The sequence below is a fragment of the Rhea pennata genome, chromosome 3 (assembly GCF_028389875.1).
Source record: "Rhea pennata isolate bPtePen1 chromosome 3, bPtePen1.pri, whole genome shotgun sequence".
Taxonomy (NCBI): Eukaryota; Metazoa; Chordata; class Aves; order Rheiformes; family Rheidae; genus Rhea; species Rhea pennata.
Window position 1 is genome coordinate 68942916 of NC_084665.1, and position 18813 is coordinate 68961728.

General features: G+C 37.8%; 1 protein-coding gene across 2 annotated transcripts in view; it reads left to right on the forward strand.

Annotated features, from left to right (window-relative positions):
- ARHGAP18 (Rho GTPase activating protein 18) overlaps positions 1-18813 on the forward strand; it is a 69563-nt gene that overhangs the window by 34104 nt on the left and 16646 nt on the right. For both annotated transcript variants that reach the window (XM_062572560.1, XM_062572561.1), the window contains exons 4-9: positions 1603-1675; positions 7396-7565; positions 9815-9980; positions 12724-12815; positions 15773-15850; positions 18382-18541. In XM_062572560.1, coding sequence (XP_062428544.1) covers positions 1603-1675; positions 7396-7565; positions 9815-9980; positions 12724-12815; positions 15773-15850; positions 18382-18541 — 739 coding nt within the window. The remainder of the gene's footprint in view (positions 1-1602; positions 1676-7395; positions 7566-9814; positions 9981-12723; positions 12816-15772; positions 15851-18381; positions 18542-18813) is intronic.

Sequence of the window (18813 nt, forward strand, 5' to 3'; positions counted from 1 at the left end):
TGACGTGCTTTAATATTGATGACATCAGGGAGAAGTCATGTGAACAGATGAATGATTGTAGTTATGAAGCACGTATAAAACAGAAGACTTTAATCAATATTACTATATTGATTAAATATAGTAATAACCAAACAAAAAGAACCTTTCTAAACCAGTCTCCTTGGCTGAAATAAAATAATGCAAATGTAGGCCCTCAAACCTAGACCGCATTCCTTTCTCTAAAGCAGTGTAGTTATTTGGAAATCATTGGTGGTGGTCATTTGCCTAATCTGTCACAAAAAGGCAGCAGTGAAGTGGATCCCACCACCTCCCTGGGCAACTTGTGTCAGCGCTTTGCTCCTCTCCCATTATTAGAAAACTCGGTACGTAACGAAAGAGGGCTGAAGCCATCTGCAGCTTTGTGAAGTCATCCCAGTTTAATAATAGCCTCTGAAAATCCTGTAACCTCCCTTCACCTGGGGGAAAGCAGAAGGAAAGGTAGAACAATAGACAATAGACATCAATATTGCGTTGATGTTTCTACTAAGTTTCCTGCTATGTTCCCAAAGAGAAGCTTGGCTGTTGGTGTCCTGACAGTTTTCCGGTCGGCTCCTGTCTTTGCTCTGTGGAACGCTAGCGGTTTTCTGAGCAGTCAGGCTCTTTGCTGCCACCTCTTAAGATCTCTGATAAAAAAAAAAAAAAAAAAAAAAAAATTAGGCAGATTTGTGTTGGTAGGAGAAAACCTTAAAACTCAAATTTGTGTTTACAGTAAGTAGGGGTTTTGTAGTGTCTGACTAAAATGCTGTTAGAAATCCAGAGTGCTAAACAATCAATGTTGATCTAAGGTGTCAAAAAGATGTTAAAAAAGAATAAGGTGGATAGAAGAGTACAGAAGCTTATCTGTAAGGTTTTCTATGCTTTCTGAAATGTTTTACCTAAAACAGGTGTAGTACAGTTCATGAAATGCAAGAAATCTTGAAACTGGGTAGTGCTTAGGCTTGTATTTCTTGATGAACTCAGGGCTGTACATATTTATGTTTTCTACTGGCTCGTATAGGGTTGGTCTGTCGACATCGTAGGAAGTAGAAGGTGCAGACCTTCTCCTGTTTTGTTGTCTCTTCGAAGTGTCATAGTTTTGCTGTTGGGAATCTAAGCTGGAAGCACAAGTATTAATGTGAGACTGCTGGCAAAAGGGATGGGATTGTTCTCTAGGGGGAAACAGCCATGTTACAGTTTGCAAGAGGAAGGAATTTGGACTGAGTTAGTCAAAATGTATCTGCCAGATACCAGTTCAAATCCTTTTCAGTGTAAACGATGGCTTCAGGTCAAAGACTAGACTGTGTTATAACACTAGAAATTTAAGTCTTACACACATCTGTCCTTCTGGGAAGAGGAGAAATAGATTTAATTGCTCATTTTTTAATTACTTTGATTTCAGATCCCTGTGGACCTTGGCAAAGGGGTTTCTATTAAAACCCCAGTCTAACAGCTGACAACACACAGGCGGACTTCTGCATACTCCTGGATTTCAGGAGTCTGTATTTTAATCCTGCAGAGTCAGAGGAATTTCTACAGCCATGCTTTTGGTTTTTCATAGGCGTGCATATTTTCTTTCTTTCTTAGGTCTGTGATGGAAGTGAACCTTCAACTGTAGGAACATGTGAAAACAAAAATGAAACACAAGAGGATGCAAAAGGTAATGCCAAACAGCTCCTTTGATCTTTTCTTTTTTGTTGTTATTGTTGCTGTTGTTTGGAGGCTTTCAACCTCACAGTCTAATACATAGGTCCTCATTTCAATTAACTTCAGCAAAGGAAAATAAAAATGTTATGAGAAAACCTATTCTAGCCCAAATTGTTGCGCACTTGCAAAATTTTTAAGTGTGGCTGTAGATAGTGTCCTTTGAGCCATCTGGTAAATCTTGTTTTTTTTACCAATGATCCTCCTATAATCAAGTCATCTGGGAGAGGTCTCCTCTCATAGCTAATGCTTAGGTTTTTCCTGGTCCTTAATTTATCCCTTCTGGTTTATCTCTGCTGTGCAGTGCAGGAAATGAAGCACTATAGATGAGCTCATCAGTGCATACAAGGGAACAAAAGTGAATGTACTATAAACATACAGAAAAGATGAGAATTGGCTATATATCCGCAGCTCAAAATGAAAGAAAAGCACCATTGGAAGAAAAGATAAGTTGCTTACCCTCATAAGGAAAACGGAAAAAAGTGGCATTCCATGTGTAGGGCTGGTTGTGCTCAAGAGTGTGTGGTTAAACAAGGAGGGGTGCAATATCTAAAGAAGACTGGCAGAGCTTCGGCCCCCCTCTCACTCCCACATAGGGCAGAGCACAACAGAATTGATGGCTGAATCCATAGTTTCTGTTACGAGGATATGGATTTTCATGAAAGACATTGACAAAACTCTCTGCTTTTCTTCAGTGCCAGTAAGAAAAGGGTCGCTACCCTTCATCGCTTTCGCTTTCTTGGAAGCAGGAATTGCATCTTATCTGCTGTACTATCATACCCAGCCCTGTAACTCTCACATGCTGTGAAATGTATTCAGATGATACTGGCAGCTATTTAAGCTTTAAGATTTGGTGTAAATAGGGCACTGCTTTTCTGCATTACTTTTATGTCTTGTCTTCTTTTGTGAGACTGGATACCACCTAACTGGTGCTGGACCCTACAACCACTTAAATAGGCACCTAGATCAGTGAAGTTCTGAACTACAAGTACACTTGTCCATAATTAAGCCAGCAAATAAATTTCTGCTGTAATTTTAGAGCATCGACCTGTAGTATTCTAGATAAATGGCTGCCTCAGGATTGGAATTAGGAAACAACTGCAAACACTACAAGACGTGCATGGAAGTTGAAGCGGGAGAGAAGAAGATAAACTAGCCCTGACTATCACCAAATCTGTGTATTTCCAGAAGTGCTATTAATCCTTCCCTTCCTCGCCCTCAGCAAACCTCACTCGAGTAAGAACAGTAAAAAAAATTGGGAGGACTGCCAAACTGCTGGTTCAGCACAAGGGAAGGAAGAGATGCCTGGTGCTTGTGTCAATAAACTGCACTGTAGGATTTAGAGCTGGAAAATTACCAGGCAATTATTACAGACTTTTATCACATCTGGCTCTTTTTTTTCCAGTGGCCCTGATGAACCCTTCAGAAATGGGAAGTTCTGAAAGGCAAGCTCCATATGCTAGCTCTCCACAGCACAGATTGGGATGTGGATCGCAAATACAGCCTACTCGCATCCTGATACGCTTCTGCTCTTGTCAACATGCTAAAGTGGGCTCTGCTCCCAAGATAAGAGCAAGGAGAAAAATTAGTTCAACTGTAGGCAAACCGTCCAAGTTCAGTCGTGTTAAAAGTACTGCACCTGTTTCAGTGCTGTGCTGTAATTTTTCCTCCAGAATAATGAGCTATTTTTTTATTATATAAACAGTGAATGAATTTAAGGCAATAACTAAAGAATGCCTGCTATTTCAGAGATACTAAGTAGCTATAAAAAAACAAATGCAAAAGCATCATTTTAAAATGGAGGCGCTTTTGACAAAGATGTAGTCAGTATCAGTTTTACTTGAAAAAAATGTGAATATCTTCTTGTACATAAAAAAAAAAAAAAAAATCCAAAGTTTAGGTTGAGATGACGATGTTTTCAAAGTTCTGTGTCTTAAAACTACTAGAGTGAGTGTGATTGACCCTTCTCCACAGGTGGTGACTTTGTTCCTAATTTGGTATTTGAATGTGGCATTCTCATATGTTTCTGCCAAATGGCGGTTGTTAATAATTTGTCCTCAGAGAGTACATGGGCTGTGCTTATTCCTCCTGAGCACATCCCAGGCCCAACACACCTTCTGTCCTCCCTGAACACTTATAAACAAACTTGGGGAATAATATGAAGCTGTCATGCTTTTGGACTTTTCTGCCTAGTCCTGATCACACGGAACAGTTGAATAAGTTCCTGCCTCTTTCATTTTTATTGTTAATAGAGGCATATGTGATTTTTTGGGAGGTCCCTTATTGAATGCTTTTAAGTGATTGTTTGTTGTGTGTAATATTGTTGTATTGCTGAATGTATCTGCAGTAAACAAAACAAAATTCAGTATCATATGTTAAGCTTTCAGAATATACTGTCATTTTAACTATCCATAGCATTCACTAAAATACAACAAAGCTAGCAATATGTTCAACAGATTAAAAAAAAAAGTAATTCTCTTTAGATGCCTATGAAGTGGAGTAAATATCAATGTGGATGAGATATCTCAGGAAATGAAAAGCAAAGAATAAAGCGGATAGAAAGCTGAATACTAATTAGCTTAAATAGGTGAGAAGCAGAGGTGAGTTTAATTTAGAGCTGCAGTTGTACTTCTAAACATAAATGATTGGCTGTAAGGGAGGAATGTTAGATAAAACCTCTGTATAAGGGCAACCTCAAAGCATAATGGTCTGACAAATGGATGAAAGAGTTGAGCCTACAATGTGTAACATGAGGGAAAAGAGTTGTATTGTTGTTTGCTTCTTAGTAGGGAAAAAATAAGGCTAAACCAAAAAGTGGGGTTTTTTTAAATTAAAAAGTCTTTTTTTAATTTTAAAAATTATTTCTTTTTAATTAAAGCGTTTGTTTCTGCTTTTCCTTTTATGTGATAAATAAGGAATCTATGGCTGGAGTGATAGAATGTTAGTGAAAAGATAACAAACTTTTTTACTTTCTATTCAAAGTCAGCAACAAATTAACATTTTAGAGAAATGTTTTGTCAGTTAAAAAAATCAGCCATTCCACATTTCAATTTAAAATTTGAGATCTATCGGTATAACTCAATTGGGGTGTACCCTGGATTCTCTAGCAAAATGAGAAATAGCAAGGTTGACACTTACGATTTTTCCACGCCATATTAAAAAGAAACCTCAAACCTAAACCCCCACCCTACTCCTGGACAATTTCCATTATTTTATGTGATCATTAAATAGCACGGTGAACCAAGGAGGGCAGACAGGACTAATTTAAAATATGGTTTCCACATCATTGTTAATGGCCAATATTTGCATTTCTCACATCACGCGTATTTCAGTCGTGAAATATTGCATGCAATTGGCAGGTTGACAGAAGACCAAATCTGCTTCCTCTTACAGCTGCTTCCTAGTTAATAAAGGCACAACAATAGCAACACGGCTGTACAAGCAGGAGGAAACTCAGCAAAACAGCACCGTTTCCAGACTTTTTAAATGTGTGTATCGTTTCCAAGACATCTGCTTTAAACTGTACCTTAGTAAGACCGGAGGACTGAAATAGGAGCTTTATTGTTTGTTAACAGCAGTTTCATCCCACTCCAGTATGGAGTACATAGGTCACATGTAGGCCACATTAGCATGACAAATATCTTTGGGGAGGGGAGGAGCTGTTTTCCTTTAGTTAAGATGCATGAAACAATTTAAATGATGTGTATACATAAACTCACACAGAGACCAGGGCTCTGAGCTGGGGATGAATTTGACCATGGATATATTTGGATACTGAGGTGTCATATATCTCTTTAGTGACAGCAGTGGCTCTGGTTTCAGGATCAGCTTAATCTTTAGCATATGCCCATAAAGTCTTCCAGATTCTGTCCAAATTGAGCAGAAGCCGCTCTGAAAAGAGAGGGGTGAATAACACCCACAACAGGTAAAATTTGGAAATGCTTAATTTGGAAATGCTTTCTTTGGTTGTAAGTCGAGTCAAAATGTTAACTCAAATTCACCTTCTCTTTCTGGAGCTGTCTCAGCTTCAGGTCAGTTAAACTGAAGTGAAAGTGTTTGCACTAAACATTGTGACCTACTAGAAAATGCCTGTTGGTGTTTGGGTCCATTTTAATACAATACACCAGAACCCGAGTTTGTCCCCAGTTAACTGAGGTAATTTTCAGGACTCACCCTAAATTAGTGACAATTCCTGTTTTATTATTTAATAATTTTACAAGAGAAATTTTCAAGTTGGTATATATATATTTTTTTTAAATGGATGCTTCACATGTTGTGGCTGCGTATTTGCAGCTCAGCTTTTTGCAGACCATTGAAGCTATCAGTGCACAGCAGCACTTCCCTGATGCCTGCTCGCTTAGTCAGATTATCTGCAGCCTTTCCTCTGCTTCATGCTCAGAGGCTGCTGTAACTGTTTTCTGGGAGGCTTTTCTGACTTAGGTTAGCTATACAGTGTGGTTATTCCAGGGCATAGAAGACTTCCCACAATGGTGAAAACAAAGTCATCTATTATGTTACCCGATATTCATATATAAAAGCATATGTACTGCTTGTAGTTCTCCTCAGCCCATGTCCCTTTCCATCTCGCATTTTCTACACTTCTTGTATATTATCTGTGAACACGCTGCAGCTGCTTTTGAGAAGGAGGCAGTGGCAGAATCTTGGCGCCAGTGAAATAACCAGGATTGATTTATTTATATTTGCTCTGGTTTAGGGAAAATCATAACAAAACCTTGCAAGGTATTTGTAGTGTCTGTTACTTGGAACCTAGTCTTGGCTACGTCCTTTAGAAGTAGCACATCACAGGTAATGGTGGGATATGTCAGAATCCTTCTCTGGCTAAATTATGTTTGATGGCTTGTATTACATTGTATACTTACAACATAGGGTAATTTTTCTCTTGCTTCTTTCCTGATGTGTTTTAACTTCACACTGAAAATCAGTGGTTGATTTGCTATGAAGTAGACTTCTTCTTTCTCTAAAAGCAGAACCACCTCTACCTCTTTCCCCCCCCCCCTTTTTTTAAGAAAAAAGTATTCTGAATTTATCTAGTGTTTGATGCCTGTATAGGGAACAAAGATGGATAAGTAAGCCATTGTTGTATGTTTAGTCCTCCCCTGTATCTTGGAAGCATGTCCAAACAGTTTTGAGGAATCTAGAGTCTTTAGATTGAGGAGAGAACAGGAATATCAGGACTAGGACATGATCCGTCTGATCCCCATTATTCCCAGCTGTTATTTCTTTGGGTCCTAGAGCAAGCATTTTGTATTACTTCTGAAATTAAAGCAGCAGAAAAAAATCTGGTTTGGCTGCAAGATGTTATGGACCTTGAGGTTGGAAAGTGTCTGAGGGCAAGAAACTTACGATATCAAAGCTGTTTGGTTCTGGAAGATCCTGGAAATCCGTTGTTAGTCTGAAATTGTTTTGTCTTTCATGACAGATAAATAGGCGAAAACCTCATGAGTGGCAGAATTATTCTAGAATAGCTACAAGAAATGGAGTCCTGTAAGGAGTTGCATTTTCAACAGGCATAAAGAACCTAGAAGTGAATAAATTTTCAACAAGGAGGTCCATCTTTTGAACAGGATTAACTTCTGCCTAGTTTTAAATACTTACTTTCAGATGCTGAGTGATATTTAGCAGTGCTGTTGTTGATTTGTTTGTCTCTTTTTTCAGGTCTAAAGTTCAGTCTTGGGACTGATGAAAAGACAAGCCTGCTTGAAGATACACAACTGTCTGAAACTGCCATCAATTTGGAGATATCATTTTCGGAGCAGGCTGCTAATCTCAAAGACAGTTCAGTAGGCAAAATGTGCAAGGGTGGAGGGGATGACACTCTTCTTCCTGTACGTGCTGCCTATTTATTGCTATTATTATTTGTTTCTAGTAATGGAACTGCTTGGATGATAGTGGTTGAATTAGATTTAGAAGGGTCCAACTTCATGGGGATAGACCTTCTCAAGATAACTTATGTTTTGGAATTGTGTTCTCAGTTATGTGGAAATAGTACTTTCATGGCTATTTGTCATTGTCTTTCTGGCAAAATGCACTTTATGTATAAGTAGTAATGGACTATTAGTATTAATCTGGGATAGTGGCTCTGTGGTAGTTACATTCACTACAGTTCAAAAAGTTCAGGTTATGTCTGTTGTCCAGGCCCTTGACTGCAGGCAATGGAATTTTTGGTAATTTTACACAAACTGTATCTCTACATCATACTTTACACATCTTTTCCTGTTATTTGAGGTGAGATGCCTTACCTCTGTAATAGAAATCTCTGTCTTCATTTGGAAAGGTTTAGTGGATATCTGCAGAAATCTTGTGCAGTTATGCAGTGCAGATAGGCGAGGGAGGAGAAAGAAGAATAGAAGGATTCGTAGAAGTCTGAAGTGAGGTGGCTGGAAGTTCAGGATTGGCTTGTGCTAAATTGTACTTTCCACCCTTTAATAAAAAAGAATCATTCTGAAAGAACTGAAATAAATACAAAATAAGATCCTCCAAAGCATTTTGTCAATGATCCTCAGGCATCTCTTGAGGGTCTTGTTCTGTCTAACAGTTTGTGATCATGCAGGCAGCTGTAGACTAATGACCAATGTGAAAAACATTTCTTTTGTCTAACAGCATATGCAAACATGTCTGAGTAAACTTAGTGTCTGAAGTAATGATCGTTCACAGTTCTTCAAACACTTAATTTAGATAAGGACATTTGCAATCCTTCAAATAGTGATTGCCCCATGATATCCTAGTTTAAACACTAAATCAGACATCACTGGATATTTAGAAATGAATTCTAAAATGTTTGAGTCACATTTCAATAATACAGCCAATAACAAGAAGACTATGGCTACACTATAGCTTATTTTTGTATACTTTCCTATTGCATGCTACATACTTTAGCTATACTTTTAGCTAGGCTTATGAAAGATTTACCAAAAGAAATGGCTATGAGATTTCTCTTTGAATGATGAAAGCAGTGGCAAAATGTTAGGCAAAGGGAGGGATTTAACAATTTAAACCTCCAGTTTGCTGTAGCTTCATCACTGGCAGCTATTTTTAAATATATGTTTATATCAGTGAAACTCAGGGCAGGAAATGGACATATCTGCCACTTGTAAATTACATTTATTTACAGTTTAGATATGTACCATTAGAGCCATATACCACAGCTAGCAATTCAGCTGTGCTATTGCTGGGTAAACACAGGATGAGAAAATCATTTCTAAAATACAGAATTTGTTCTTTCCAAATGGAGAGAATGTGTTGGCAACTGTTCTGGGTCATGCTTTAAGTCATGCATCCTGCTTGTGTGAGGCACAGGCAAGAGCCCTTAGAGGCCCATTAATGAGATGGAATTAAAAAGTTCTGTGAGTTGGGAAATCTCTCTCTCTCTCTTCTTCTTTTTCTTAATCTTTTGTGGTTGCCTCACTTCCTTATATTGGTTTTATGTCAGACCTTATATTGGTCTCAGAGAGGCTGCTGGGTATTTACTGTAATAGAAATAGAATAGAAATAATCCATAAACATGGGAGCTAAATAGGTGCCTAAATGCATATGGGTTTAGGATTGTGCATGGACAGCTACTTCCACCACTGTAAATTGCAAAGGAAAGCAGAAGGTGGTGGGGTTACAAGGAAGACAGAGCCAGACTCTTTGTGGAGGTGCACAGCAAAAGGACAAGAGGCAATGGACACAAGTTAAAAGACAAATTACCTTTGTATGCAAGGGAAAAGAAATTCCCCATGAGATTAAGCACCTGCATCCCAGAGATACTGGGGAACCTCAGTTATAGGAGGTTTTCAAAGTTCAGTTGGAGAAGGCCCTGAGCAACTTGGTCTAACTTTGAAATTAGCCTTGCTTTGAGCGGGGGATTGGTTTAGACTGCTTCCAGAAGTCACCAAGAACCTAAACGCTCCTCTGATTCTACAGTCGTCTGCTTTGTGAATTTTTTTGGGGTGGGGGTTGGTTTCAACCATGATTTAGTCAGTAAAAGCAGGCTTCATTAGGAAAGGTTGTGCCTTGAGAGGAGCACAGCATTCAAGCTATGAAATTTGTTATGACTTGGATTATTCACTCTGCTGCAAATCTCTACTTTTAGAATTTCAGATTGCCGAAGGACAAAACGGGCACCACCAAGATTGGTGACCTGGCCCCTCAGGATATGAAGAAAGTCTATTCTTTAGCACTGATTGAATTAACTGCTCTCTATGACGTACTTGGGACAGAATTCAAGCAGCAAAAAGCTGCAAAAATCAAAACCAAAGGTGAGTCAAAAAGTTTCATCTTCTAAAACAAATGGATCTGTTTTAACCAAATAAAACAAATTTATCTGCTTTTTTATGATTTTTTTCCCAGCAGAAAATGTATGTAAGTATATAAGTAGTAATATAGATTCTGATTTTGGGCATCATCTAATTGTAACATGTTACCTCAGGGCACATTTCTGTCAAATTCATGGATATAGTCACTTCAGCTAAGGGACCATGCTGTCTGTCTAAAGACAGCCCTCAGGCCAGGCCCTGAGCAGATAAACCAAAGAGTGGGGAAAGGGGATCTTCACCTTAGTAGCATGCTGTACAGGAGGAATTGCTTTACAGAAGTTTGTGCTCATGTATTCCCATGAATGTGCTCTGTATGAATATTTTTTTCCCTGCTTGGCTGATGGCAGGTATTGTGCCACTTCTACCTGCCTTTGGCTGGGGATGCTAGGAACCTTTGCCACCTATTTCCTTTTTCTATCTGGAATTAGTTTTCTTGTGACACATGCATAGCCCTTGCCCTCGATGCAAATTCTGCACTGAGCGGCATCAAACTAAGTGGAAGATTTGGGCTTTTGTAGAGGGCATTACAGTAAACAGCTGTAACAAGTCATTCCTCTGGAGTATATATATAATCCCAGTGCTTTCCTTGGGAATTTAGGGTACTTGGAAACCGATTTCAGGTTGGAAAACCTCACTAGAGGTTTTCAGTGCTTTGTTTGTTTTCTGTACTTTTGGCTTACACTAAATGTTTTACGTGAGCTTGAAATGTGTTACCAGTTAATCACAAGCCTACTTTGGCCAAAACCCTGTTGTCAAGGTTCAACAAATGTGACAGTGCAATAGCTCACTTTAAATAATTGAAAGCAACAGAGAGGGCTGAGAGCAGCAAGGTACAATAGATTCTTGAGAATATACTCTTCACTTCACTGTAGTAGAAAATAACTTCTTAAATGCAAAAAGTATACACAGAAACATCTATGAGACCTTGATCCTGTAATGCATTTTCATCTTGCAGAAGTGCTTGTGCTTTCACTAATACATAGTGAAATAGTTCATAGTTTTATGAATGTATCAATGTATCATAGTTTTAATTGATTATTCTTACCAAATCTTATTTTTGATTGAGCTTTACTCATAATATTATCTTTTTAAACAACAAGCCGTCATGAAGAATATTAAATTGGTTAAAAACCCTCTGTTTTCATGAAAACCAAAAAGATGGACTAGACTACTGGAAGTATCTAGGCAAAAGATAATTATGTGTTATCTTCTTTCCCTAATAAAATTAGTTTTGCAACATAATGGCTTCAATGTCCTGTTGCTCTGCCAGACCCACTCCTCTTCACTCAGGAAGTGTTATTTGGCCAGTTGATTTATACAGTGGTAGATCTATTGGCTGTTCTCCTTTGTGCTTGAGTAGATAAAAGTGATGAAAACATAATTCTTCTGTGGAATGATGTGCTTTTGCAAACCCAGTCTTTACGTTGGCATCTTATAATTTGTTCCTCCAGCTTCATCTCGACAGAAACTTTTACAATTGACAGGATCTTCAGGATGATAAAACTATGAGATAGGGCTATTGAGTGTTTGTATGGACCTCTACGTATTTTGTAGGTAGACTTTTTATTCTGCTGAAGTTTCTATTGAAGTTTTTATTTTGCAAGAACTGCCTGAATTGACACTTAAACTGATGTGTCTTTGATTATGTATCACATTCTTGCAAAGGCTGACACCTTTTTGTTATTTACAGCTCTTCTGTGCTTGATACTGGCATGGCATCATATCAAGCAGGAGTTTTTAGCTGCATGTAGTGTTATATGCTGTTTCAGAAAAATTACATATACAGCCATTATCAGTACTTCTGACTTCATCAGCATAGGGCAACAAACTTTGTGTTAGGGGTTGCTAGTATAGATCTCTTTTGCAGCCATTTGTTTCTGTTCAACTGGGCCATAAACACATGGGATTCCCATTTACTCCAAAAGGTTTTGCATCAAGGCTAGATTATCTGAGACTAGATTCCTTCTTATTTTTTATTGTTTGCATTATATTTGCAGTATGTTAAAGGCCATTTTCTAAGCAGCACTTTCTGTACTTTTGCTCTCACTTAAAAAAGAAGTACCTTTGGCAAAATGATATCTTGTTCTGCTGATAATTGAATAATGCAAAAGCACAAGAAAGGTTGAAAAGCTCTTCTTTCAAAATGCTCAGGAAGACAAGTGTTGAGAGTAAATCTGGATGATAACTACAGCTACTTCATTTTAGTAGCCAAATTTCTGGTTATTTTACTCATGCATTTGCATCTTAACTAAGATAACTTGCATTAAGTGATGAAGATGTGCATTGCAGAGTGATTATCACAACCATTCTAAAACCAGACTCAGGCAAATGGTTCATTTATGTATTTGCTTCACTGTACTGCAGAATGTGTGGATAGCAATTTGAAGTTGAAACAGAAGACTCCTGATTTGTGGGTGAAGGAAGTGATGAATGAATCCTTTTAGCCAAAATGCTTTGTTTAATGACTTGATTGACAAAGACATTCAGATATTTTGAATGAAATGTCAATAGCTCTGAACATATTGAATGGGCTTATCTCTTCAAAAATGTGTTTTTATGCCACTAGCTCATGTGTTGGAACAGATGTGGATAATACCTTAGAGGACTGGACTAGATGATCTCCAGAAGTCTCTTCCAACCTTACCAATTCTATGATTCTATGATTTTTTGGCTTTATTTTTTTCAGACTCGGGCTTGTTTGGTGTCCCACTCTCGGTTTTGCTGGAACAGGATCAAAAGAAGGTGCCAGGCACCAAGACCCCACTGATTTTTCAAAAGGTAAATAGGCATGAACAAATCAACTTATTGCATACCTGCAAATGAGAAACAAATAACATTTTGTCCTGGGTTTATTTTTTCCCTGTAATGAAGCTTTCACTGTGTTTACTTAAAGGGAACCTAAGGTATAGTACTCTCATCAAAGTTATTGTAGTATTTATTTGCAGCTTTATTTATTAATTCAGTAAGTCTGAGACTTATCAGATGTAGTTTGAGCTAAACGAATAAGGTGAAGTTTTTGTTCTAACTGATCTCTACTTTATAGGTATTGCAAACTGTTACTGATGTGTTCTAGGGACAGAGAGTGAATGATATTAGAAAAACATGCTGTAAGATGTGTGAAGTAATCCATGATTTAGGCAAGCTTGCTAATAAGCCTGTGAAACTTTACAGTTTCTATACTATCAGTATAAGAATTCCTGTAGAATTAGAATTCTTGCTATCAGTATAAGAACACTCTGTAGCCAATTCCATTTCACAAGGGTGGTCTAAGTCTCTTCGTCTGCACTTTGTCTTCCAGAGCAAATAACTTGAAGTTCTGTAGAAATTCTCAATCCTTGGTCCACCTAGCTTTCTAGGAAGCAGTTTTCTGCTCTCAGAAGTGTCTTAGGCCAAGAGGCAAGTCTTAGGGAGTGGATGTCAGGCTGGATAACTGTCTCTGGTAGCATTGGTAGTGCTTTTTCAGCTGATATGTTGCTTTAGTATGTGAAGGGACCTTTTGGCCTGTACCACATCATGTTAATGGGGAAGGTAATGGGAAAGATGATGGAGGCCCTGGATTTACTGCATTTATGTAGCAGGTCTTATCACATAATGAGCAACCACAGTGTATGGACCTATCCTGACACTGAGAGAAGCTCAATGCTATCTCATCACCATTTCAGAGCTCTTTTTGTTCATTCTTTTTCAAGAAACAGAAAATTCCAAGTAATTTTCCATCACTCTCTCGATACTGTTTCTGTATCATTCATGGCAGCAATTACTTCCTCAGGACTGTAAAAATATATTTGTAGGAAAGATGGTATCTAGAAGAAAAAAATCAAATGACAAAAAGTGATTGAGCACAGTGATATACTAGCATCATGGTAAGCATAGTTTTCCATGAAGAAAATTCTGCATGAACATTTCTAGCTTATATATGTAATTTGTTTTGTAAGGCACAGATGTCATTTGGAATATAGTTTTTCTTTAAATGAGAAGATAAAAATAAGAAAGGTTTCCTATTTCTTAAGTATCTTTTCTTTGAAAATGTCTGCTGCAGAGGAGGGAATTTCTATAAAGTACAAGGAAGAACATTTTTGTGGAAACTGCTTTATCACTGACATGAAACAAACCAAGCTAATAGGAAGTCTGCTTAAATTAAAAGAAATGTTTTAATAAAAAAATCACCTAGTTTTTATTTCATTGAAGAACTGTGGTTAAAAATGGTGATACAGTATAGCCTATGGGATTTCTGACTGGAAAATCTGAATCTTGTGGTATACTCTAGCCGTAGTTTTTGGTGTGGTTATTGTATTTTCCCATAGATCTGTCAGGATTCGGTGGATTCTCTCTCATTTTCTGTCGGTTTAAGACAGGCTGTCTTTTAAAAGGGTAGCTTATCTTCCAAGTGGAAGTTTTGAACTTCATGAGAAGTGGAATGAGGACCTGTGGGTGCTTCTAGGTCTCCTCTGTCTTTAAAAATGACAAAAGTGTGCATAGCTAGTGAGAGGGTGGTACAGATCCATACATCTCCACAGGTCTTTCATTCAGGTCTTTGGCCTGCTAATGAAGCAAATGAGAAGAGTCTTAAAATAGTTGAAGAGGGAATTTCCTGTTGGCAGGAGGCTGGTGGCCAGCAGCCACCTCTTTCTGCCTGCAAAGAGGGTACTCACTTGTTCCGTGTGCCTGAAGGCTAACTATAGCACGGCTGGACCTCACCTCCCCATAGATGTACGGGCAGTGGCTAAAGGAAGGACATTCCTGCAGTGTCTTTGTGCCTGACAGATGCCTAACTGCTGTTAGGTGAGCTGGGCATGGTAAGCATCAGATTTGGGCTGTCAGCAGTCTTTTTTTTTCCTTTTTTTTTCTAAAACAAGGAAAATATACCACAGCGACAAATTCTGTGCTGTGTTCCAACTTTGTGGCTTTCTGTCTGAGCCTTCCTGTGAGGTGTATCAGTTACATAAATGCAGTGGTAGGTAACCCCCCTTTAATTTCTGTAGCTGCAAAAAGTGCAACTTTTGCTACGTTAATTTCCTTACATCAGAGCTGGCGCAGGAAGATGTAACAGAGGCACAATCCTAGCTAAATGCTGTGAGCATCCATTTGTGCTAAAATGATGTCATCAGCATTTCACATTTACGGATTTCTTTGGAACGCTTTTAGGTTCATCCTTTAGCAAGTACTTCTACACTTATCTTTTGGAAAAACAAAATTCATGATACATATGCTAAGTGATTTTACAGAATTTGCACTAATTTAAGCCATACATACGACTGCAAACTGATGAGTCTGATAGAAAAATGCCAGTGTTTGCAAAACTGAAGCCTCTCTAAAGGCTAAGAGTACTCAGATCTTCTCTGTTAAAGTTGTAAAGAAGGGTATTTGTGAGAAAGTACTATATTTTTATTTTACCTAAATTAGTTTGAATCATGTCCATTTTAACAAGGATAGTAATTGGGATTTGTTTTTCAAATTGGAGTAGTTATAGAAATAAACTGCTTCACTATCTCTGGAGCCAGGCTAGACATTGCTGTTTTGAAAAGATAAACTCTTTTTTAATAATGTTCATAAAAAGGATAAGAGCCATATTAAAGGTTTCTTCTATATCTACAACAGTAATCCGTTTGCAAACCGTGTGTTTGTGTGTGTGCACCCATTCATACATTAATATAAAAATTCCACTATATTAGAACTATCTACCAGTGATTTTTAATTAGCATCTTTTTTCATGCAATTTGGTTTGTTTTTGACAGCTGATTTCCCAGATAGAGGAAGCAACACTGGAAACAGAAGGACTGCTTAGAATACCAGGAGTTGCAGCAAGAGTAAAGGTAAAATATTACACAGATTGTCAACAGCCCCAAAAGCTTATCTGCACTTGCTACCTTTATTTTTGTCTTGGGAATGTATTTCAATGCCAGGTTGTTACTAAAGTCTTTTAAAAACGAAAAGCAAAATGTCTTTACAAAAAACCCTGATTTACTTCAGCCAGGAAGCTGATGATTCCATCCGGTGTAGTTTTATGGAGAAGACTGGAGTTCAGGTTTGAAGCTGAGTCAAGGCTCTGTTTTAAATTCAGTTGTGCCAAAATCTCATTAATTCTTGGCACGAGCTTTCCAGCCTCTTGTTTTTTTCCCTGAACCAGCAGTTCATTCGTAGTATTTCTGCCCCTGGAGGAAGCTCTTCTCTGGCATCGTGAGCCTATTTTAATAGCTAGACTTAACCTGTGTTGCAGGGCAAAGCAGCTAGCATGCACTGAAGAACCTCTCACATTTATTTTTATGAACAGCAATGTAACTACTCAGCTCACTAAGCACAATCTTGTTAGGCATGTCTGTTCACAGTGACACTTAGCAGAGTGAGTGCCAATTACGTGCAGACTCTTGCCCAGTATTGCCTTAATGCAGGAAACTAAATACACTGTATGATTCACACCAAGAGTCAATGCGTTAGAAAGATGCTCTAAACTGGCCTTAAATTCTGAACAGAAAGGACCATTTAAGTGGATTCAGCTGTCCGAAGATGTCTGCCAGCCTCTGTCATGTAGAACCAGCAGCTGGTTCATTAGAAACAACTGAAAGAAAGGAATATTATGGAAACTGGCTTTGTTTATTCACCAGTAACTAAGAGGTTTTTTTTACAGTTTTCCTCCCTTCTTTATTTTCCACTTTTCATCAGTTCTGCATACTGGGATGGTTTTGTTTATTTGTTTATTCTTGAATTTTATTTGTTTAATACAATTTTCCAGGCAAGAGATCACTCAGTATTTGATTTCATTCATGTTTTGTCTATTTATTGCAGGAACTTCTTCTTTGAATTAAGCAATTGCTTTGTTAGCTAGGATGTTAAGTTCACTTATTTTAAAACAAAACTTTATAGAAAATCGCAGCATTAGATTATTAAGACTGATGTGTTGTCTAAGTGTCTTCTCAAATTTTCTTGAACTTTTTTCACCTATACAAAAAAAAATACTTTCCTTCTTAAATAATTTTATTGGAATGGCACAGATAACCTCCAGAAAAGAAATAATTTGCTATCTTTTTGTATAGATTTCAGAGTATTTTTAAAAAAATGTATTGCATATCATAACACTCCCAAATATATATATTTACTTTAAAATCTAAACATTAATCCATTAGGATGCATAGTTTATTTTTTTGCTCTTGCCTCTCAGATAAAATGATTCATTTTATCTAATTGTTTAATACTACATTTACCACAGTGACTTGAATGTTGATGGAGAAGCTAGTGAAGTGGTGAGGGAAAATGTTTATTTTTAAAGCTTGTTTTTGTTGACCAGCAGGAAATCACACCACTTGACTTTAGACATCTGAGTTAGGATCTTAATGCCTGTAAACCTTCTGTGCAATCTGTGGAGTCAAAAGATTTCTCTGGAGAACAGCTGAGAATATCCAACTTTTATTTCAGTCTGTAACACTTGATCTAAGTGTCTACATTTTCTTTCGAAATCACAGATCTATTTTCCATTTGGACAAAATAAATGTAATGAGAATAATATCTTAAAAAAAATCTAGTTTTCTTTATCCAGCTTACCCTTCCTGTCCAAATAACTAAGGCCAAATCTTTTCTGTAGTACTTCTTATCTTTGTCTCATGCACTTTGTCTCATGCACTTTGCAAAGCAAGAAAGTACTTCTGTCCCCATTTTCTGTCTGGAAGAACTGAGGCAAAAAGAAGGGAACGCAAGAGGGTTTAGTCTGTTGGTTTGCAACACTGTCCCCTTCTGGCAGAGGGCATATTTGAGATTGAGTGCTAGGCAAAGCTGCATGTGTCCAAAGGCAAGAGGTTCCTTACAGATGGCAAGATACCCAGCTATGCAATCACCCAAAATCTTGTCCTTGTATTTTGAAGAGAACCAGCCTCACCTTAATGTATGTTTTGATAGGAAATCAAGTGTCAGCATGCATAGTTGCCATATTTGTTTATGAAGGAGAAGCTACTCACACATTACAGCAACACCCTCTGCTATGCAGTTTCAGAACTGCTAAGAGACACATCTTAATCTTTGTGGGGAGGGGGAAACCGTAGCCTTTATGTGAATGCATAGATGATATCTCGCTCTTACAGAATCTACCATGTGGCCCTAAGGCAGGCACACAGGATTTCTTTCTCTATGATTTAGCAGTCTGCTGCCTATCACTGTTCATGTACTCTCAGGGTTTCTGATCTTCAGTTTATCTTTTTGTAGCAAAAGATCAGTGACAGCTGGAGTTAAGTGATATTTCAGATGTCCTTTTCTTCTCCTCCCTCCCTTCAAAGCGTGGAAAGTATTGCTATGTGTATAATGCATAACTTCCAGCAGCCAAGTGTTATTGATGCTCTCTGTGTTTGTTGCCTTTCAGAGTCTTTGCCAAGAACTGGAAGCAAAATTTTACGAAGGAACTTTCAACTGGGAAAATGTAAAGCAACACGATGCAGCAAGTCTTTTAAAACTCTTCATCCGAGAACTGCCTCAGCCACTCCTCACTGTGGAATATCTCAAAGCTTTCCAAGATGTGCAGAGTGAGTAGTGTCCTTTCCATCTCAGCTGTGAAGAACTGAGATCATAAGCATATTGAGTGCAGAGAAGTACTTTGTTACAACAGCATTTCTACTAATAATATGTTAACCTGAAAAACAAACTAAATAGCAACAATATGGCTTCACTGAGAAAAGACAGGGCATAATTTTGCTGACATACAAATAATATTTTTCATGGAATATGCATTTTAGTAGTTTATGCATAAAATAAAAACATCTAGTGTCACTCTGCTCAGATATATCTAATAGTCTTT